Source organism: Penicillium hispanicum (genome assembly GCF_028827665.1).
Source record: "Penicillium hispanicum strain IBT 35686 chromosome Unknown utg000001l_segment0_segment0, whole genome shotgun sequence".
NCBI lineage: Eukaryota > Fungi > Ascomycota > Eurotiomycetes > Eurotiales > Aspergillaceae > Penicillium > Penicillium hispanicum.
This window is the reverse complement of record NW_026623193.1, coordinates 635179-656997: the sequence shown is the minus strand read 5'-3', so window position 1 is coordinate 656997 and position 21819 is coordinate 635179. Positions and strand designations below refer to the sequence as shown.

The following is a 21819-nucleotide window of genomic DNA, read 5'->3' as shown; positions in this document are numbered from 1 at the left end:
CAGCTCCCGGAGCCATATACGACCGAGTTTTGAGCCATGTATATCGATCATTGCGGCGTAGCAGTGTCTGACCCCGCCCCTCGAATAATTTACAGAATAAAAACCTGACTCCCGCAAGTCTTATTTCGACGTACATATGAGTTCGGGCTCTTGGGTCCATGGAAACGTCTTCTATAAAGGCGGCATTGACAGACCGTAACCCTGAGCGCCTTGTCTCCTCGATGGCGGCGCCAATGGAGTGGTCTTGTAGTGTATGTGGTAATTCTACTGCCACGTTGATCGAACCACTCCGGCCTTGGGTTTGGAAGAATGCCGTATGTACTCACTGTCCTACTAGGATGGAGCGACGAGCGTGCAATCGTCCGAGTTTCTACATCAACCATGCACACGAGTCTGTAAAAGGCATGAGCTCTTGATGGTCAATATCCTCGTGCTCAGCACCTACAGGTCAGTGCCTTTGAAGGATACTTGCTGTCATACAGCAGGTGAATCGAAACCCGATCCAATCAAGACTGCGGAGGACCTCACTTATAATGCTCGAACACGGGCTTGGCAGTCTGCCACGACCAAATCGCTATCTAGTGAAGCAAGCCCGCTTTGAGCAATGGACAAAGGAGGACGGGGAGTTGACAATGTTGAGTTGCATACTCGTAATCACTGCCTTGGGGTATATCTTCCTTCCGTGGCCAAGGGCCCAATGTGCAGGGGTCTCGGCAGAGTTATCCGGCAAAGAATCAAAAGATTTCAAGTATCATTCTTCGAGCCCGTCATAGGCCAATCTTCATCTATGTGTACACAAAATAGCAGATGTATGTAGAACTCAAGTCCAACGCCCCCCCCCCCCATTGCCAGATATCCCAAGGAAATATTCAAATGCATACATGTCAAATCATGACCAAGAGCCCCAGATTCAGAGCAAAATTGACCACCCAGGGAAAACAGTACATAAATCGTCAAAATGCAAAGATTCTTTTTTTAGCTGGCATATCCCATCGTTGCCGGTGGCCGAGCTGCATATTTGCGAACCGCCCGGCTTGGACTGCAGCCCACAGAGCCGATATCGATGGTCTTCAACTCTCGACTCAAGGCATCCATGCCTGGGTTCCCGCTACTTGGATTGCTGGCCGTGACGGGATAGCTGGGGGGCCCCTGGGAGATCGGCACCTTTGACGGAATAGGCGGACCTGGGCTGTAGTCATACAGTGGAGAGCGCGAGCTAGGAGATGGAGAAACTGAGCCTCGGTGGGAGGAGCGTGGCCGGTCAGCCGACGTTGGAGTGTTGTATCCTCGCGCGGGCGAATAGGTGCCGTAACTGTCGTTACCGCGCGGAGGAGTTCGAACGACTGCATCTGTGCTGGAGTGCACATGGCTGGGAGTGTACCGTTGCCGCGAACGATCCATGCTGTATGAGACTGGCTCCGCAGTTTTGAAACCCACCCGTGGCGGCCCTGAAGGGCGAGGCGAAGTGTCATTCCCTCGCGATGTGGGCCTGGGAGAATGCTTAAATCGAATAATGACCTCTGGCTTGCGGTTCTTCTTTTCTGGCTCGGGAGCCCAGGTTTCCGTAGGCAGATGGTCTGAAGGGTCAATCTCGCGGCCATCGTCCCCAATGATCGGCTGGTCCGGGTCTCGGATTGATTCGATCTCTGGCCGCACCGTCGCATCCCGGGCTTGATAGGGAGCCTCGTAGGCAGACATGTGATCTCTGCCGGGGACAGACCGCGAGGCGTGAGGATTCAGTGAGTTATAGGAATCGGGTGAGAATGGGATCGATGGGTTTCCACGGTCACTGGATGAAGAAGGCCGTGGGCTGATTGATTTCCGAGTCACCATCCGGGTATCTGGACTGGTTGATCCGCCTCGGCTATGTGATGAGGCCGGCCGGTCATCAATAGGCTGCGGGGACGTCCGCAGTGGGTAGATGGGTGACTCGTAGGGCGCAGGCAGTGATGCTTGCTGAGGCATGGATGCTAGCACGGGCGCTGATACGGGAGCCGATAGAGGTGGCTGTGTGATCATCATCTCATCATCAAAGTGACTGCTGCGTCTTCGGCGGTGTGAATGCTCAAGCACCGAACGATCAGTTTGATTGTCAGTTTCGTAGCCGGCCACAAGACTTGCCGGCATGGACGAGGCATTGCTGGAGTAACCCGGGCTGTATGGTGTGTAGGGAGAACCCGACTGGTTGGTCGGTGGGTGAGCGGGAGGGACTTGCTGCGCCCTCCGGGAACGATGAACCGGCGGTGGGGGAGGAGGGCCATCTTCTTCTTCGTCTTCCACACGGGGTTGCATCGTGGCATATTCGGGGTGATAGTCACTACTGGGAGGAAGAGCTCGCAACGCCCGCGTGTTGTGTGGCTGATAGCGAGGTGTTTCGGCTGGGCCTGACGAAGAACTTGGGCGAGAGAAACTCAAAGGTGCAGGCTCATCGACACGGGCAGATTGGCGCGGTGTGAACGTGGACACAGGTCCAAATGCCGCTGGGTTCGCGGTGTACTGCGGGGATAGCGGGCTGTAGATATCGGACGGCTGTGGGCCAGGATCGTACGAAGGAGCTCTTCCGCGCATGTAAGGTTCGTACGGTGGATCTTGCGATGCTGGCCCGAAGTCCGGGTGGGAATATTCATAGTCGGAATGGCTGCGCGGTTGATGGGGTCGTGGATCGTACGAGGGCTCTGGGTCATCGTGGCTTGGGTACGGTGTTTCATGTGTATTGCGTCGCATCTTTTCAGCCGGGGCGGGAGCTTCCCATTCACGGTGGCGATTGTCCGGGGCGTCATATGCCGGGGTTTCGTAAGTGGGTTCTGAATGTCTCGGTGGGTAAGGAAGGGTCTCCGGGTCAGGTGCCGGAGGCATGGTGTGGACATGGTCACGCATTGGCGGCCTCGATGGCATAGGATGATGCAGTGGAGGGGCAGAGTGCACTTGCTCCGGAGGATGAGGTCTCGTCGAGGTGACCCCTGACGGATCACTAGGGAGTGGCCGTCGCTTGACCGCGTTAAGCTGTCTGGGACCAGACAGACCTGAGCTCGATGAGACAATGGGCTTGCCTTGAACCCTTTCGGCAGCTTCTTTCCGCCGCTCGATGATGGCCTCATCTTGCTCGCGCGTATCATAGTATGTCATCTCAATTCGAATCTCACCGGAGTATTTCCCTCGACACTGGAGTGGATGCCAGTGGTCGTTCTGGCTTCCTCCGGGGATAATGAGATTTTGCAGATCGACCCAGGTTTCACCGATCAAATCGGTCTTTTTGTCATCATTGAAAACGGAAACCTTAAGCTTGTAGTAGTCCGGGGATTCGTGGACGGTAAACCGCAGCTCGTGATCCCTATAGAGACACCATTCACATCAGCCCTGCCAGTAACAGGATAGTAGGGCTCGTCAACGTACCATCTGGGAGTTTGTCCTCCGCGTAGATCAGTTTGGGTCTTCTTTGCTTCTTTACCTAGACGTGCGGCGCAGTACGGGTTCTGCTTGCCCATTGTCTTGCGATTGGGCAGGTTCTTCGCACGGTCTATGATGGCAACCAGCGTTCCGATAGCTGGTCCATCGACGGACATGTCGGCGAAGATGCCCGCCGCATGATTAACCTTGGAGACCTTGGACATGATGCACAGTGGTTGTGTGCGCTCTCGTCGTCTAGGTGTGCAGCATAGGGAGCAGCAGGAGCAGGAGCGATGAAGCAGAAGGCAAGAACGAGGGGGAATCGACAGATGAAAAGTGAAGCCTAGGTGGAATGTCAGATGCGGTATTGGGGGTGGCTGGGACCCGTACTTCCTGCTTCATGATTGGCTACTTCCCCTGGCCGGGGCGCCTCGACCACAGTAGATCGAGACTATATGACCATACATGACATTACAGAACGCCCTATCGATAAACAAACACGCCGGTTCCTTGTCATCGTCATGTCCTATACTCGAGATTCCTATCCACCCAGTTTATCTGTAACTACATAGTTTCGTTCAATGTGCGGAATACTTAAACTCCAGGAAGCGTAGCAGGGGGATTGGACTCCATTTTCATTTACTGGTTGCCCAACCCAAACTCGACATTCAAGTTTCAGGTGGAGTGGTAGCGTCAGCTCAGATCAGCTCCCCAGCCACCGATCCACCGATCGATGCATTCTCGGCGCCGACAGGGGGGGCATCCTGCTGCTATGAGGTGCACCCGACGACGACGCAACCTTGTGATCGTTCTCGTCCAATTGTTCAATAATAGTGTTATGGGTGAATCCGGTTTCAGGTCAGAGGCTTCGCAGCTGTCAAGCGCCGCCCTCCCCACTCAAAGTGTTATCGATATGCATCATAATTAAACCTCCCCCACCGGAATCACCATAGCGACCGCTAAAATATATTGCCCACCGCTATTCTATCAGTCTCGACATCTAATAGAAAGGAAGAGGAGAATTAAACCCCAGACTAGTCTATAATCCGCTTCATCGTGAGACAGATCGGGATAGTACTACCCATCCCCTGCTTCAATGTCAAACAATTGGCTGTTGCCTGCACCACCGCCCCTGCTGTATGCGAAAGTCAGCTGCGACCATCGTTATGCCTCCGCCGGTTACTATTATTAAAATAGAGACCGGAACTTAGTGTCAAATCACGTAGGAGGAACTTACGTGGTCACCGGAAAGTACGACATACTTGGTACTCAAAAGCTTCTGGCCAGCATCCCGCAGGATTTCGGCAAATACTTATCTAGGTGCAGTGCATCCGGGTGTTCATACCTTGTGCTATCGCTAGGGGTTAGAGCGAGCTTTTGGACGGATGTGATTTAAAAAACATCGGTTTACCCACCGATAAACTTTCACACCGACAGGAAATCATGGGAGGAATGTGCCAACCGCCATGCACTACGTAGTTAGTATAGCTATCCATGGGGTGAATAGTACCTTTATGCCTTAGGCATTAAAATGCAGGAATGCTTTGCCTTATGGCCTCAGGCACAAATATCCTGGCCGCCATTCCAAATTAGGCAGCCTGAACTTTTTTGATCGGCAGAAAAAAGATCCTCAACTTTCACGACCAAGGCGCCTCTGCGATTCCCAAGGTTCTGGTGCAGACACCGCGGCTTTTCTGCAACTGAACCAACACTCCATCAGGACCCGCTTTCCTCGAACTCATCATGGCGGCCCCTGTTCTGCCGCTGCCGCAGGTGAAACTCGCCTCATTGCCATCAACCCGACTTACTCCAGAGCAGCAATACTGGCGCACCTTCAAGAACCCTCTCCTGATCCCCTCGCCGGCCAATGGACCTGTCAATCTTATCACACAGCCGTCTGCGCCCTCATCCTCAACAGCTTTCCCCTCCTTGACGCAGCCGCCGGATTTCTTCACTGTGACCACAGGCGCCCGGGTCCAGATCTACTCAATTCGCACACGAAAACTTTTGCGGACAATTACTCGCTTCGATGATACAGTGCGCGGCACGGATGTCCGACCGGATGGTCGGGTGGTGGTCGCCGGAGATGATACTGGCACCGTGCAAGTCTTCGATGTCAATTCGCGCGCAATCATGAAGACCTGGAAGGACCACAAACAGCCGGTGTGGGTGAGCAAGTTCTCGCCCAGCGACCCGACATCAGTCCTCACGGCCAGTGACGACCGGACGGTGCGCCTATGGGACCTGCCCGTGGAGACCAGCGTACGGACTTTCGTGGGTCACACCGACTACGTGCGCAGTGGTTCCTTCATGCCTGGCTCAATGGCGTCGTCCGGCTTGCTGGTCTCTGGTTCCTACGACCGAACTGTGCGACTTTGGGATCCTCGCGTTGAAAGCCGTGCTGCTATGACCTTCAAGATGGCTGCTCCCATTGAGACCGTGTTGCCTATGCCCGCTGGCACAACCGTTCTGGCTGCCGCCGACAACAAAATTGCGGTTTTAGACGTTGTCGCTGGCAAACCGCTGCACATGATTCAAAGTCATCAGAAAACAGTCACATCTCTCGCGCTAGCATCCAATGGAGAGCGACTGCTCAGTGGTGCCTTGGACGGACATATGAAGGTCTTTGAGACAACCGGATGGAACCCAGTCTCCGGGTCTAAGTACCCCTCTCCAATCCTATCACTGCGCGCCATCACGTCTGGTGTAGCATATGAGGACAAGCATATTGCTGTGGGTATGCAGTCTGGTCTGCTTTCCGTCAAGACCCGGCTATCTGGCCAACAAAAGGTGAAGGAGCGTGAGCGTCGGAAGGAGATGCAAGCCCTATTGGAGGGGAAACTGGAGGAGCATGATCGGCAAGTTGCGAAGAAGAAGAAGCTGCGCGGTTCCGGCTGGGACAAGCGGCTGCGCGGTCTTGATTTCATCGGCGAAGGGGTCGATATTGTGGTTGAAGGCCGGGACCGCAAGAAACGGAAGAAGGAATCTGCATGGGAGAATGACCTTAGGAAGGGCCGGTATACCGTCGCCTTAGATCAGGTCCTTGCATCATCCGATAAGACCGCCCAGCTCACACTGTTCACTGCCCTTCGCCACCGCTCAGCACTACGTGCTTCACTCCGGGATCGCGATGAAGTCACCCTCCAACCAGTGCTTCAGTGGGTGCACAAGTATATTCGAGAACCGCGTCTGGCCAATCTCTGTGTGGAGATTGCGATGAATCTCCTCGACATCTACTCCAGCAATCTTGGGCAGTCTGCGCAGATCGACAAAATGGTGAACCGACTACATCGGCGGGTGCGCGACGAGGTAGAGATGGCCCAAAATGCATACCAGACAAAAGGTATGCTCGATATGCTGAAAGCCAGCTAACCTTGTTTTGCTTGGAATGTATACTGGCTTTGGTGTCTAGGTGTTTGGGGTTGACCGTTTCTGGGTGTACATGGTGAGCCATGGATGATTTGTACAAGAATTGCATAGAAAATAAAAGTCCAGAGTTCCAGCATTAAAGGGGTGATCATTGGTAATTGATGCTGGTAATTGATAGTTGATCTATAGGATCCCCAAGGTTTCCTACGACGGTCTCAACGTGGTGGCACTGGGGAAACCCTGCATTTTGGCGGGCAAAAAAGCCCCGACGTCCCCCCGCCGACTTTCTCCTCTCTCCATTATTTCCTTCCCCCAGGATTCGCGCCAACTCTCTCCCGCGCCGCCTTCGACTGCGCTTCCCGCGATTTATTCCCGACCATTCCTGAGCATCGCCATCGACTCGGTGAGCTTTCGCCAACGCAGCTCTTGCCCCTCCATCCGCCCCGCTCCTCGACAGCTGTGCACACAAGCTGTTCAGCTCCACCCTCGGCTCTGCTGTGGGGAGGGTCGAGACCGATTGATTGGCGATGGTCTGAGGCCGAAAAAAATAGAACGAGTTACCACGGCACAGTCAGCAAGTCCGCTGGAACGCCCCGGAAAATCAATCACGTCACGTTGTCCCTTCATCATGGCCGCCGCTTTCGACGAGGAAGACCTCTCGATTCCCCTGCCCCCGACCGACCGCGACCGACCGCGTGAACGACCGACCAGGGCTGCGAGCTCCAACCCCTCCGCTATGGCGATGCCGCCACCGCGCCCGACCGGCAGGTCCGAAACCGCAACACAGTCCCCGGCCACCATGCGGGACATGCAACGCCTCGATCAGTACCAGACGGTCAAGATCCTGGGTGAGGGGTCCTTCGGAAAGGTGAAGCTTGCCATCCATCAACCGAGTGGGCGTCAAGTCGCCCTCAAGATCATTTCACGCCGCAAGCTCTTGTCCCGCGACATGGTTGGTCGCGTAGAACGAGAGATTCAGTACCTTCAATTGCTTCGACACCCTCATATTATCAAATTGTATGGATGTCTTTGAGATCCCCCAATCCTTGTGAGTTTCGATTACTGACCACGTCGTCGCCTCATCAGATACACCGTTATTGCAACAAAAACCGATATCGTGATGGTCCTCGAGTACGCCGAGCGTGAATTGTTCGATTACCTGGTGAGAAAGGGAAAATGCCACGATGACGAAGCCCGGAAATTCTTCCAACAAATTATCTGCGCCGTCGAGTACTGCCACCGACACAAGATCGTGCATCGTGACCTGAAGCCCGAGAACCTCTTGATCGACAGCCAGAAAAATGTCAAGATTGCCGATTTCGGATTGAGTAATATTATGACGGATGGGAATTTCTTGAAGACCAGTTGCGGTAGCCCAAACTACGCTGCCCCAGAGGTTATCTCTGGGAAGCTGTATGCGGGGCCTGAGGTCGATGTCTGGAGCTGTGGTGTCATCCTTTACGTGCTGCTGGTGGGGAGACTGCCCTTCGACGACGATTACATTCCCGCCCTTTTCAAGAAAATCGCAGCGGGCAACTTCCATGTTCCCGGATACATCTCCCCCGGGGCCGCCCGGCTGATCCGAGCAATGCTCCAGGTTCATCCGGTCCACAGAATCACGATCCCAGAGATTCGGCAGGACCCATGGTTCACAAAGAATCTGCCTAAGTACCTGGAGCCTCCGCCAGAGGAGTTCATCGCAACTGGCATGGACCCGAACAAAGCCATTGATTCTGGTAAAATTGCTCCCGGGAAGCCACTTCCTGTACAACATAAAATCCATCAGATTGCCGTTTCGAAGCTCGAACGAAGTATGGGGTATGATCGAGAAGATATTGAAGATGCGTTACGGCACCCAGAACCCAGCGCGATCAAGGATGCATTCTCTATTGTTGTTGAGAATGAGATGATGCAAACAAACTGTGAGAATTTTTTTTTGTCTACGGACACGGTCGTAACCTTTGAATAATGCTAACTCGACTTGAACAGCTCCAACAGAAGACAATCTTATGGCCCAGAATCTCCCGCATCAGCCGAAAGGGCCCGTACGACCAGCGGCTGATCGAGCTCCAACTACACCTAAAACTCAGACACCCCCTGCGCCTCCAGTCGCTAGGACTCCGAGTGTTTCCCGACGCGCACGTCCAGAGGAGACCCAGCAGGCAGACCCTGAAGAGTTCGACGAGCCCCGTGTCAGTCATGTCCGGATTCTACCTACCAGCCTTCCTTACGTCCATGACCAGCTCATGGAGCAACGGGATCGAGAGCAGCGAGCTCGTGACAGAATGCTGGAGGAGCATAGGCAAGAAGTCGCCAAAAGTGAGGGTCAAGGAGCTGAGCACGGAGAGCTGTCTCCTGAAGAGCAAGTTGCCACAGCTCGAGCTTTGAAACCTCACTCGCGCAGTGTGGTTGATCTGGACAAATTGAAACTGGAGCCTCCCATTGGCCATCCTATCACCCACCAGCCCAAGCGATCCCGGAAGTGGCAGTTTGGCATCCGCTCACGCAATCAGCCGTATGAGGCGATGCTGTATTTATACAGGGCAATTGCTGCCCAAGGCGGAGTATGGGATATCCAGCCCGTCGAATCAGGTATGCAATCCAAGTCTCCAGAGACCCTAGCAATACTGACTTCTAAAAGGCACTCAGATTGGACCCGATGCAACACCATCTCCGGACAAGCCGAAACCTTTGCAGAGCAAGTACCCTGACCTGCCATCAGACTATTATATCCCCAAGGATCCCTGGTTCATTCGTGCACGTCTGTTGAAAGAAGGTGTGAAGGCACCAGGTGCCTCAACCAGTGTGTCCAACAGTCGAAGTGACCTCGAAGAACTGCGTCGCCGCTTCCATATTTCCGGTATCTCCGCCCCATTCGAGGACAAGGACAAAGATGCCAAATCATCCTCTACAACTGATAATAGCACGACACCTGGGCCCTCATCAGCCACACAACAAAGTGCCCTCCCCAGTATCTCACACGGTGTCTGGGTCTTTGTTGATATCCAGCTCTATCAGCTCGAAGAGAACAATTACATGGTCGACTTCAAGTGCGACGGCTACCAAAACGTTATTCGCGCCCAAGGCGAATCGGAATGGTACCCGATTAGCAAACGCCTCAAGAACAAGGAGAAAGAGGTTACTAGCCCATATCCGTTCCTCGATGTGGCATCTGACCTCGTGGCTCAGCTGGCCGTTGCCAGCTAAATGCCCTTATCTTAATGATGACCATGAAATCTTCTCTACCAAAGCCACTTTCTTAATTTCGATAATCATCTTTGATTTCCCTTCTGGGATACTAGTGGATTTGATAGTACATCGTATATTTGAGCATTTGGTTCTTTCCGAGCAAGCGTGTTTGTGATTGTATTGGCACATTGTATGGAGTTGTTCTCTGTTTCAGGCATGAGAAAAATACTATGTTTGCAATTGCTTGATCCTCTCAGAAATCCCCAGAAATGCCCATATCTTCATTACGCCCTCTTTTTCTACCAAATCCAGGCCACTCCAGGTAAGATCCATGATTCTACTAAAAATGCGAACAGTCTGCCGTGAAGTTTGAGTGAAGTTTAAATTGCTTAAAAGATACTTTCTCCCGCAATCCCTTTGTGTTTTCCCACCCGACACATCCCCATCCATCAACATTCAATTTTGAGTCAGCCAGCATCATACTCGAGCATCGAGTCACAAGAGTGACTAAATCACCTTTTCCTCACGGCTGGCTTCTTCACCGATCCACGGGGTGAGATTCGATTCACCATTCTCAGAAACACTCGTGCACTGCGGCGTCTCTGGCTCGCAGACTGTCCTCGGTTGGAACCCGCTCTTCCACTTCCAGCCGCCGGAGTAGACCCGTTTCTTCCGCGATTGCCGCTTTCATGGTTATCCCCAGAGTCGCTGTTGTCGCTGGCATTCTTCCCATCCTTAGCGTTGCCTCTGTTGATCTGCTCATTTGCTCTCTGCCGCAGCGCAGCCTGCAGAACCCAGGGTCGGAAAGTAGGCAAGATCTCGACATCAGGGAATCTGACCCGGCTAGTCGGCTGTCTCTGGTTTCCCTTGGATCGAGCATTCGCTGCACGCCATCTGCTTCTTTTCAATCCATCATTCCCAGACGCAGAGCCCGAGCCACCTCCAGTCGACCCCTGGGGCAGGCCTTGCTGCTTTCTCTCCTCCTCACGCATCCGGACCATGTACTCGCGGACCTGCAAGATGATGCGTCGAATATCGTCGAAAGAGTTGCCGACTCCCACATTTTGCCGCAGCCACTCAGGCACGGGTGCGGTGACGGCGGTAGGATGCTTGCGTCGCGATTGAAGCGCTCCTGAGGTGGATGCATTCCGGTTCCCGGCCGCACCGGACTCGTCGACGCGCATCACCTCGCGACGTCGAAGCGTCAGCGCGAAGTTCTCGACGCCGCCCCACTCTTCCATGCGACGCAGAGACTCGAGGAGCAGCTCACACTGCGTGAATGGCCACTGGTCGGCGCGGTACCGCGCACGCTGGTAGTGTTTTCGGCAGTAGTGAACCCACACGCTCGGTGGGAACAGCTTGGTCGATGCCTTGTTCCTGCCAAAGACGTGCGAGACGACCTTGCGGTAGTGCATCCCGTCTGGCGAGGCGGTCATGCGGCATGGCGACGAGAATTCGCAGTGTACCTTCCATTCTAGTTGGTTCTGGCCTGCCTGTTGCTGTGGAAGGTCATCCTCTTCGCTGAGCTCGTCCCGCTGAGAGTCGTCTTGTCTTTCTTGGTGTTTTGCTTGGGGAAGACGAGATCGGAGAGGTAATGGGGAATCGAATTGTCCCCCAGACGGGGAACTCTGTGGACTCATGCTGGGTAAGCGAGGTGTCTTCAGACGGTCAGGATTGAGGGGTCTGTGTGGACTCTGGCTCCTGCTCTGGCCTCTCTGCGCAGAGGTGCCTGGGGTTTGAAACGGGTTTTCTCGCTCCCGTTGACGTCTTCTTTCCTCCGAGATGCCTTGGTCGTTCCGTCCAGTTGGTGGGTCAGTCCAAGGATATATCTGCTCGTTGGCTTCTGTACGAGACAAGACAGGTGTTGGTGATGACAAAAATCGTGGCATCCGGTTGATAGGCCGTGCCGAGATGATGCTTGGGATCGACATGGGATCGACCACAGGCAATTTTGGGGAGGCAGACGATCTCGAAGGTGTAGTAGACATCTCCTTGGTTCTTTGGGTAGATTCTGCTAGGCCGAGGTGTCCTTTCTGTTTGATGTTTGAAAGAAGAAATGGATGGATGGATGAGGCGTGGTTAGGATAGAGAACATTCTCGGGACCAGTGGCTAGAATCTCTTATATACCACTTTGAGGGAAGTTTCCGGCAAATTCACCATTCCCAAAGTGCACTCCGAAGCTAGTGTGGAATATTCTGGCTTGGAGACCACACAAATGAATATCAAATATCTTGCCTGTTTCTCTCTTTCTATTCTTACTCTTCACTCACCTCTCCCTCTCTTATGTCAATATATTTAGGCGTATAAGGTCCCCCTAAGCCCTTTTATGTTGATTCACTATGCTACACTATATTTTGCAGTCCTCTATATCACAATATGTCCTGTAGGTCTTCTATGCTTTCATTCGGATATGGCCTAGAAGATTTATTGGTATCCTTCTTGATCCTGCCTGTCCATGCCTTCTGTGAGAGTATCATATCGAGGTCTCTTTCAGCTTGGGTTCATGGAAGTCAGAATGTCTTTAAGCCTCAATGTCTGTGCTGATGCTCGTCACTAATTCTGGCTTCTAGTATGGAAACGGTGCCTTCCGTGCGGCTCCTAGTAGCCCTTACATGAGGCGATTGCCGGCAATGGTCTTCTTCCCAACCAGCGGAGAAACTCGCAAGTATTCTCCCCTTCCTGTTCTGGTTATTGGGTCAGACACTGACATATTATTAGTAGGAGACGCCTCTCTTCCCCGGGTCTTTTCCGCCGCCCCACCGTCTTGCAATATTCCTTTCTGGAAGTAGTGGATAACATACATCTATTTTGACCAACCTTGACCATAAGTGCTGGGTTACTCGGAGCTCCACCGAATGCGGATTACAGCTGCAGGCTTGTATCATCCACCCATTCCCATATTATGCCACAAACCTAGACCGTCAACATGACGCTATCTCCAAGACGACGTACCAGTCTAGGGGCACTCCAGACCTAGCGAACTATCATCACGAGTACATTACCAAGGATATCAGTGAATGCTTTTAGTTGACTGGTTCAAAGTTACCTGGGAAGAGCGGACACGTCGTTGGCGCCCTCAGTGGCCTAGAGAAGGATTACCTAACAAATTAACCACGTCTTTAGCTACATCTAATATGTACTATAAAGCGTAGCAGTCAACATAAGGGCATTGAGCACCACCTGTCACAATGATATCTTGACACCGTGTAGCGGCCTGGCGAACCAGCAGGCTAATTGGCCTTCCTACCATTCTTCTTTATCCCCTTGCCCCTACCCCCTTCAGCTTTGGCCTTTTGCTGGTTGTTTCATAGGTACCACTAGTACTTGTCGGACGTGATACCTAGTGGAGTGACAAAAACCTCGCAAATAGTGCCTGATATCACCGCTTGTGCAGACTTGCGTGAATGCCAATATGAGTGTTGTCTTCGAGACAACCTAGTTATACAGCAACTTGCATTGAATAAAGGCCCTAGCTGAGATCCTTCGGAGATGAGCGCGCAGGAAAGCAGAAGGATCAAGCCCGTCCCCTGCTGTAATCGAAGTAAACAGGGTCGTGCTCTAGCGTGTAATGAGCTGGAACGGAAGCGCCCCCAGAGAGGGGCCGGCCCGTTGCCCGAGCTTGCTTGGGCCCTGCTGCCGTCACTGGTAAAGATGAGTGGTTCGTTGGTTAACTAGGTTACCCATTAAGGGGCGCTGCCCCCTCAACCTGTAATAACTGGACCTGTGAATTCCCTGTTGCGGTTAGTTTTGCCATTTCCGGTTTAGTGCCCCATTACGCCGTCTTGTCACCTCTCCCCTCCGTCGCTCCCAATATAAAACACTCCACCTCCCTCTGTCCTCCTCTCTTCTCTTTCCACCCCATCTACTTTGCACTCACTGCTACGCCCCTACGATCTGTCTCGCCCAATCAGATTCCCTATCAGCCCCGCCCGGTTCCTCCCTTTTTCTTTTCGGTTATAAACTGCGGCTAAGCTTATTACCTCCACCTTAAGCTTTTTATACAAACACTATTCTTAAAAGTGATACTTTTATAAATCTATCTATATATAATAGGGCAAATAACATTATTTTATTCCCATAGAGTTGTTATAAATATCCTACATTCTTGTGGTACAAGCCACTCAGCACTTCTAAGAGGAACTAGATTTAATTAAGTATCACACTAGGAAGATACTATATAGTAAATACTAAGAAGAACCAATCAGATAAGAAGAATTAGTGTACAACTATAATTCAGTACATGTAGAATTCAGTCTGTTACTAATAATCCAATCTAGCAGTTGAATGAGAGAATATACGGTAGAACCAGTGTAGATGCCGAGAAAATAAGGCCACAAAATCGTAAGAGCTGAGCTGCTGAATTCCACCCAGGTTGACATTAAGGAAAAACGATTCCGCCTGAGGTGTACACAGTCAAGCGACACTATATACAATATATCATTTCCAGGGTTTCCACCTACTGCCCAGAGATACGCCTGACTGTAACATAGCTTCTGTAGAGTCCCTCATGTATAGTCATCATGGAAAGACCCGGATGGTGATCTTTGTACATGGAGAAGTGTCGAAAATTTCATTTGCTTTGCACTCATCCTAGGATATCATATTTCATCCCCGATCAAGGCACTAAAAGGCTCTATATTTGCTTCTAATGGCTGGTATAGATTACTTGATCTATTCGCATTTATCCACTGAATACCTTTCCTCAGCTACCTTTCAACCATAGCTCATAGGCTCCACCATGAATTTTCCACCCTTGAAACTCTTTTGGCTCAGCACTCATTGTCTGGTATCAAAAAAAATATCGTGATTTATTTCAAATCATGATAATCAATACCATCATTAGCATCAACATTGCCACCTGAGCTTGCATCTTTGGATTGACCATCTTCAAAAGCATAGCCTTGTTGGACGAATTATCTCACTGAATGGAGTTAGAATGCTTTGTACAAAAGCAACCGTATGCGAGACTTGCCTATAGCGAAAAATGTCAAGCTTCCTGGGTTTTCGTGGGCTGTTTTGTAGCGTCGCTCTTTGGCCAACGAATATAATTCTGACGCTGTCACGACCTTTTTTACAGACGCCTTGGAAGCCCCCTGCGGTGGACCTACCAGTTATCAGTAAGGATTTGGACACAATATGAAACTATACACTTACCTGTAACACGAAGCGAGAGAATTCATTAACGACTGGAACGACGCATTTAACGACGCGTGGCACCGGGAAATCAAAGATGGATTGAAAAAAGGGTGAAGAGCAAGAAATATCAATCTAGATCTGGCTTCAATTTTAGTAAAGGAAAGCTGTGACTCCAGTGCAGAGAATGACGTGGCTTTCAAATTTGAACGACTGGAGTTCTGCGACTCGCCAAAATGAATATCAAGCTACAGTTATCAAACGATGATTTAAGTCAAGCGCATTCCATTCGCTTCTCTGATAGAAGAAAGTTATTCATGATCCATTCCCTGGTATCCCGAAGAGAAGCAGATAAGGGAGCTGTATTCCTGCTAGCACTCCTAAAATTTTGTCGCGTTTGACTTCAATTTGGCAAAGGGCATTTACCCATTTGCAACCAGAGAGACTTAGAGGCAGAATGCTTTGCTGCCTTCTTAGAAGTGGCTTCCGCATAAGACTGGTGATCTCTGTAATAAACTGTAGCTCCCCACATAGGGGGTTCAAATCTTATTCGCTTCAAAGTGTACTGAGCCAGGTAAGACTCAGCATCTCCCATCTCTTTCAAAGCACTTGTGTAGACATGATCATCACAAGTCTGCTGTGTCTTCTGAAGTCCTTCTGGGGGTTGAAACGAGCCACTTTGAATAGAGCCTCTCTTTTCAGACTCCCTATTGCTAACTTTAGGCTCATCGTTGTGGCTTGGATCTCCGAAGATGTTTCCTGATATATTTGGAGAACGTCGAAGAGATGGTATGGCCTTCCAAATCTCCGCATGACACCTATCCAGGTATCTGTAAAGAAGGCTCTGGACTGAAGTGTAAAAGCTGACTTGAGTGCTTTTGGTGCTCTGAATGACAAGAGCACCAACCTCGCGGTAAAAGTATAAGGCCGCTGGCTCCGGTTCTTCCAGCGACAGTAATTCGAAGCCAAGTTCCCTAAGCATCTGGTCATATGGAAACAGTTCTATCATTATAATCTTCCGAATTTCCTTTTGCTTTCTTAGCTTCCAATCAGTATGTCTTGAATGGAGCTTACCTTGAGTGAAGATACATCAATCAGATGGGGCAGGTTGAAATGCATCCAAATGCCTATCTGAGACTTGGCCCATTCAAAACCGAGAAGGTAGACTATTTGGGTATTAGAAAGAGAGGAAATGGATCCGAGGATGGAAACTCATGACCTCACATTTTTCTTCTGAGGTAGACATTGCAAGATTACATGGAATTTTGCAAGTTGGACTTCTCATTGATGACCCGTCGCATTAAATGAAATTCCTGTAGAATTGGTGCTCTGAATGATGTCGCAACAGAGAGTTGTTTTCCCTGAAAGGAGATTACACGTGAAGACTGCACTAGTGAGTCACCAGGACACCAGTTAGGCCTCCATGGCAGACATGCATTGCCCTCTCAGCCGCTTCAGCCCAGAACGTAGATTATAATTTGCGGTACTATTGGCTCAGTCAAGCAACGAGCCTCATCACTTGGGTATCATTGCATGTGATCGTCATCAGGTCTAGGTCGACGCTACGAAAGATGCCTTGGACTTTTTTCTGCCTCGCCTACTCAAGGAGGCTGAGCACAGAAAGAAGGGGTCATCGGATTCTTTTGTCAATAGCGCCCGCTTTCTTCAAGAAGTGGTATAAGAATCTTCAAAATTCCGCGATCGTGCAAGCCGCAGGAAAATGGCCAAGATTTCTTTTTTTATTCGAAGACTCAGAAATTTGGCACGACCAACGCCAGATCAAGCCCATCAAGAACCCTTCATCCCGGTGATTGGTCATTGCGAAATAAGTATGCACCCCCAAGTTGTTCAAGTGGCTCCCTTGTGTGAGCTTGAAGCAGTTGAGATGCAAAATGTCTTCGAAATGGACGGCTCGGTGTGTTTATACGATAAAGGCAAGTATAAAGGTCTAGTCCCACACCCACTAGAACTCTCCACTAAGTTTTCCCTCAGACATGACGCTTGGTTGTCGCATTTGGGAACAGTTCATAATAGCCCAACACGCCGACGAAAAACCAAATCTTGAGTTTCTTCTTCGATTGCCGGTAAGAAACGCTTTATTGCAAATCCTTTTCATGAAGCTCAAACATTTCAGGATATCAGTAGAAACCTCTACAATAGCTTTGATTCGCCTGGGGCTATACAATTTTTCAAAGACACCGATACCAACCTAAAGCGGACTTTGAGCGTCGATAGTACATCATCCATATTCAAAGCTCTGGGGATATACGCAAAAAACAAACCCCTTCAGGAAATTGAACAGATTATTGCTACATTGTCAAGATTCCACGGATACAGCCGCGGGCTGCTCACTCAGGCGCAGGCCACTGAGATGCAGGCCTCTCAGGCGCAGGCCTCCCAGGCGCAGGCCACTGAGATGCAGGCCTCCCAGGCGCAGGCCTCCCAGACGCAGGCCTCCCAGGCGCAGGCCTCCCAGGCGCAGGCTTCTCAGGTGTATTATGAGACTGGAGTTAATCACCGACCGGGGCTCTCTCAAGTTTCTATACTCTCTGCCCAGCCAAGCAGCCACCTAAACGAAACAGATATCAATGACCATGCCTACACAAGTGCTTTGAAAGAGATGGGAGATGCTGAGTCTTGCCTGGCTCAGTACACTTTGAAGAAAATGAGATTTGAACCCCCTATGTGGGGAGCTACAGTTTATTACAGAGATCACCAGTCTTATGCGGAAGCCACTTCTAAGAAGGCAGCAAAGCATTCTGCCTCTAAGTCTCTCTGGTTGCAAATGGGGAAAGGGCTTATTGGCAATGATCATAGTTCTCTATAACTTTGGTTTGTTATTTACAATTTACTGCTATTTTAAATTGAATCAAGTATACTCTGATAGCCTTGCTAGCTGTAGAATACATTCTCAAAATTTTAGCTGTCTATAATCTGCTATTTCCAAAAAAATAAGTGTGGTGGTGCCTTGCGCCTATTGTTGGTCTCTATTTTATGACAGGTCCATGAGATCAATCAGAAAGCGCGAAGTAAAAACAAATCTATTCCTTTTTTGTCATCGCCTTGGCACAGCTGAACTGGCTATTATGAATGTTCTATATGGCTCTTTTTACTCAGCTGCGGTGTTTCTTATGCACGGATATGAGGCAGTGCAAGCTGCTGAACTATACAGGTAGGGATATTACAATCCAACGCCAGCACGAGCCAAAGGCATTCCTATACGGACATCAAATCCTAGAGCACCCTAAGAGGGCTGTAACATAGCAGCAATCCAGTATAACTATAGCGGTCTTTAGCCCTTGGTCTGATTCCTGGTGACTTAATATCAACGTCACCTCCCTATCCAGCCACTGGCAAAGCAGGCTTACGAGATCTTTTCTTCACATATATATAGCCTCGAGTGAAGCGATATCTTTATGCCTTAGTGTGTTACTGACGCTAGGTCTGTAACAGATATATAGGGACGCTTATTTATTAGTATATATTTAGTTCTTTATGTTTAATTACCATTATTATTTAGAATAACTAGATTAGAATATAACTTATTCTCGTTTAATTTTATATTAATCGATACCCTAATTAATATCTAACGACCTTAAGAGCTTACTTAGTGATATTAATCCTTAAGTGACTAACTTAGTCGGCGCCTTGATTAATATATCTTTCGGGATAAGCACCTTATAGACTCTAAGCCTGCGTAAGGCTAAGTAGGCGGTAATAACGAGAGACAGGCAAGCTTGGAGGGACTGTGGCTACCAAGAGAAGTATCACCTTTGAGGCAGCGAGGCTAACACAGCAGTGGACGATCGGCCGGTGCGTGACATATTAATCGCTTTATTATTAAGGATTTATATTGCTAAATTTTGCCTATTTTAATAAGAAATAAAGATAGGATTTTTTAGTATAATAATACACTAATATATACTATATATATAGTTTAGGATGCTTTAGCTAAGATAGAGATCGAGGTTATAGAATAGCTACCTTATTCGCTAGATTTGAATCCTATTAAGAATCTCTAGGCGTTGCTTAAAGCTAAAATCTATAAGCTTCGATCTGGTCTTTTATATATAGCGAATAATAATCAGACAAAGGAGATTTTGGTAGCTACTGCGCAGTAAGTATAGGACGAACTGGAACTATGTTATTTCTAGTATCTATCAGAGACTATACTACACTGTGTGTAAGCTATTATTGAGAACTAGGGCTGGTGTACGCTGTATTAGCTGAATTTATCAAAATTTTCTGACTGGCAGAATATTATATAATCTAGGGGCGTCGGGCACAGTTATAGTGGAGCTCAGTCACAAATCATATAGGTAGAATTCACATAAGTAACGCGATGGCCCCGGGGGCGGCCGGGCTTCTCAATGGAACACAACATGGGCCTCCATAGCCTCGATGTGAGCTGATGCACATGGCTACGCTTCCGCGGTAACTCATCAAAGAATTCTATGTCCGACGTATATGCATATACTGAAAGATGGTAGGCTCCAATTGAATGGCGTCTCCGGTGCCTGCGGGACCTCAACTTCTTGCACCAGACAGTGCGAAGCAGAAACGCCCATTCTTGGTTCCTCACCGGGCAACAGGGGCTACGTCGTGAAGAATCGCTATTGGTATGAGCTAGTTATGCGATTCAGTATTAATGATTTCATCGTTATCCCTCCCTAGACAGCTAGCCAAAGAATGTACCTAGGTAGTACCTCCCTAACCTGGATATAAGCACCAGGGGAAACCACATTGTCTTTCAGATCTGTTGGTAGAGCGAGCGCAGTTGACATGAAAAGCTGCATACTCCCATTTTTGGCCAGGGGATGATTTGCCTTCATCTTGTTAGTCCAGGCAGACGCTGCCTAAGTCTCAGGAAGTTCGTGCAGGACCCAGCGGGAAACGGGGCACCAGGCCAAAGCAAGGACGGTCAGATCTACCGGTACAGTCATATCGAATGCATATACCATAATGGATCCTTCAATGCGACCCACAGGGAGGCTTCTGGCAGATTTCCATAGGGTGACATTCGGGCGTGAGTACCAGAGCCCAGTGCGCCCGCGTCTTATAACAAGATGATATGATATCGAAGGCTCAAATCTCTCGTTTTAGCTCTCTCCGTTCTGGCATGGACGCCGTGGCTCAATTCGCTCTCCGTTCACCATGATACCTTCCCGGCTCCAGCCGCTGCTGGTCATCGTTGGCCTCGTGGTCGGGTCGGTCGCGAGGACCGACCCGGAAGATCGCGACCCCAAAGACCTCGTCGCCAGCGAGCTGCTGGAAATGATCCCTGCGGGCAAGAAAGGGTCGTGTGCGGACGAGCCCATGGACCAGACGCTCCAGGATGCGGCCCAACTCGCCCAAAACGCCGTGGACGCAATCGACAAATTACTTACCAGCACTCTCGAGCGCAACGATGAAAACATCAAGATCCTGAACATGGCGTATATCTCCTTTGGGGTGAGGTATGACGTGGCCAATGCCTGTGAATTTCCCGAGCTCGATGAAGCATCGCTCCCGTTCGTCATTACCGACGGGCATCAGCGGTTGAATATTGCTCATTGTGAGTTCACTTCCGGCTGCTGCATTCCATGGACAGGAGGGCTAACTTGGCATCTGCTCTGCGCCAGACAACTTCGTGGTGGCCGCGGGTCGGCTGAGGATGGATGAGCAGCTCTTGAAAATGGAATGCGGCGACGAGGACATGCGAAAGGTGACCACGCTGGGGGATCTGGGGATCGAGCCGAAGGACAAGACGATCAAGGCGTATAACGAAGAGGTGGATCCGTCAAAAAAGATTACGGACCAGGACGTGGTTGGCTACTATCTGCTGCAGTATTTCTCGCCGCAGGTCAAGCCCAATGTGTACGACATGAAGACGGTGGTATTGGCTTCGTCGGACAAGCCGCGAACCTTTGCGCTGAGTTCTCCATGCCAAGGCAGTGGTGGAGGTTACTTCAGCGACGTCACGATGATTATGCTGTGTCGAGACAAGTTCAAGCTGAAAAGCCTCGATCAAGCAATCCAGGACCAGGACGAGATCACGGAGACGTCAGATCTGGACAAGGCCCTGGATAACCAGGAGACACCCAGCACGACGTTCCTCCACGAGGTGATGCATTGGGTGAATGACCGAAGTATGTGGACATCGGATGTGGGTAAGAAGCCAGAGCTAATCATGAGAATATTAGTTACCGATGTGGCCTTTCGTCCCCCCGGATATCAACAACAAGTCACTGCGTATCGGACGAAGTTTTGTCGGCTGCTGGCCTTCGACAAGGAAGAGATGGACGAGACGGTGGTGAATGCGGACAGCTACAAGATGTTCGCCAAAGGGGTTACGTTAAACAAGATCAATTGGTACCCCAAAGGATATTCGGAGAACGTGGGAGTGTGATGTCGAGATCTTTTAATGTGCTTATGATAAGAAGCAAGATCTAGGCATGAATCATGACTGAATGGAATAATTCTGGACTGCTCCTAGATCAATAGTCTCGAACAAGAGGAACTGGGGGTGACAAGAATACAAGAGTGGTTTAAAGGGGAGAAGAGAAGACGAAGCGGTTGAACAGGCGATATTCTCAACTCAACGGCGATACTTTTCTCCAATTGAGCCTCAAGCGAGTCTTGTGGCGGAAGCAAATCCCCGCTCGCAAGATCTAACTAAACTCCGGCTAGTCCAGACCCGCAACTCGTGTTCCAAGATGAGGCCGCCTCGCACGAGATTCTGGAGGGACTTCTCGCAGTTG

At 50.2% G+C, this 21819-nt stretch overlaps 6 protein-coding genes across 6 annotated transcripts; 4 read left to right on the top strand and 2 right to left on the bottom strand.

Annotated features, from left to right (window-relative positions):
- Positions 1 to 975: 975 nt before the first annotated feature.
- N7459_000250 (uncharacterized protein) lies at positions 976 to 3611 on the bottom strand (the record flags this gene model as incomplete). Its single annotated transcript, XM_056939435.1, has 2 exons — positions 976 to 3331; positions 3394 to 3611. 2 exons carry the CDS (start codon positions 3609 to 3611, stop codon positions 976 to 978), a joined length of 2574 nt encoding a protein of 857 aa, XP_056803715.1.
- A 1519-nt stretch (positions 3612 to 5130) lies between these two features.
- On the top strand, positions 5131 to 6759 carry N7459_000249 (snoRNA-binding rRNA-processing protein UTP15; the record flags this gene model as incomplete). The annotated part of the gene is made up of 1 exon (XM_056939434.1): positions 5131 to 6759. One exon carries the CDS (start codon positions 5131 to 5133, stop codon positions 6757 to 6759), a length of 1629 nt encoding a protein of 542 aa, XP_056803714.1.
- A 625-nt stretch (positions 6760 to 7384) lies between these two features.
- N7459_000248 (SNF1 family serine/threonine-protein kinase) lies at positions 7385 to 9963 on the top strand (the record flags this gene model as incomplete). Its single annotated transcript, XM_056939433.1, has 4 exons — positions 7385 to 7773; positions 7843 to 8678; positions 8746 to 9348; positions 9398 to 9963. 4 exons carry the CDS (start codon positions 7385 to 7387, stop codon positions 9961 to 9963), a joined length of 2394 nt encoding a protein of 797 aa, XP_056803713.1.
- Positions 9964 to 10457: 494 nt separating this feature from the next.
- Positions 10458 to 11585, bottom strand: N7459_000247 (putative pathogenicity factor; the record flags this gene model as incomplete). The annotated part of the gene is made up of 1 exon (XM_056939432.1): positions 10458 to 11585. The coding sequence occupies one exon, from the start codon at positions 11583 to 11585 to the stop codon at positions 10458 to 10460; it is 1128 nt and encodes a 375-aa protein (XP_056803712.1).
- Positions 11586 to 17073: 5488 nt separating this feature from the next.
- Positions 17074 to 17906, top strand: N7459_000246 (double-stranded RNA binding motif domain-containing protein; the record flags this gene model as incomplete). Its single annotated transcript, XM_056939431.1, has 2 exons — positions 17074 to 17163; positions 17214 to 17906. 2 exons carry the CDS (start codon positions 17074 to 17076, stop codon positions 17904 to 17906), a joined length of 783 nt encoding a protein of 260 aa, XP_056803711.1.
- Positions 17907 to 20233: 2327 nt separating this feature from the next.
- Positions 20234 to 21467, top strand: N7459_000245 (uncharacterized protein; the record flags this gene model as incomplete). Its single annotated transcript, XM_056939430.1, has 2 exons — positions 20234 to 20633; positions 20701 to 21467. 2 exons carry the CDS (start codon positions 20234 to 20236, stop codon positions 21465 to 21467), a joined length of 1167 nt encoding a protein of 388 aa, XP_056803710.1.
- Positions 21468 to 21819: the final 352 nt, after the last annotated feature.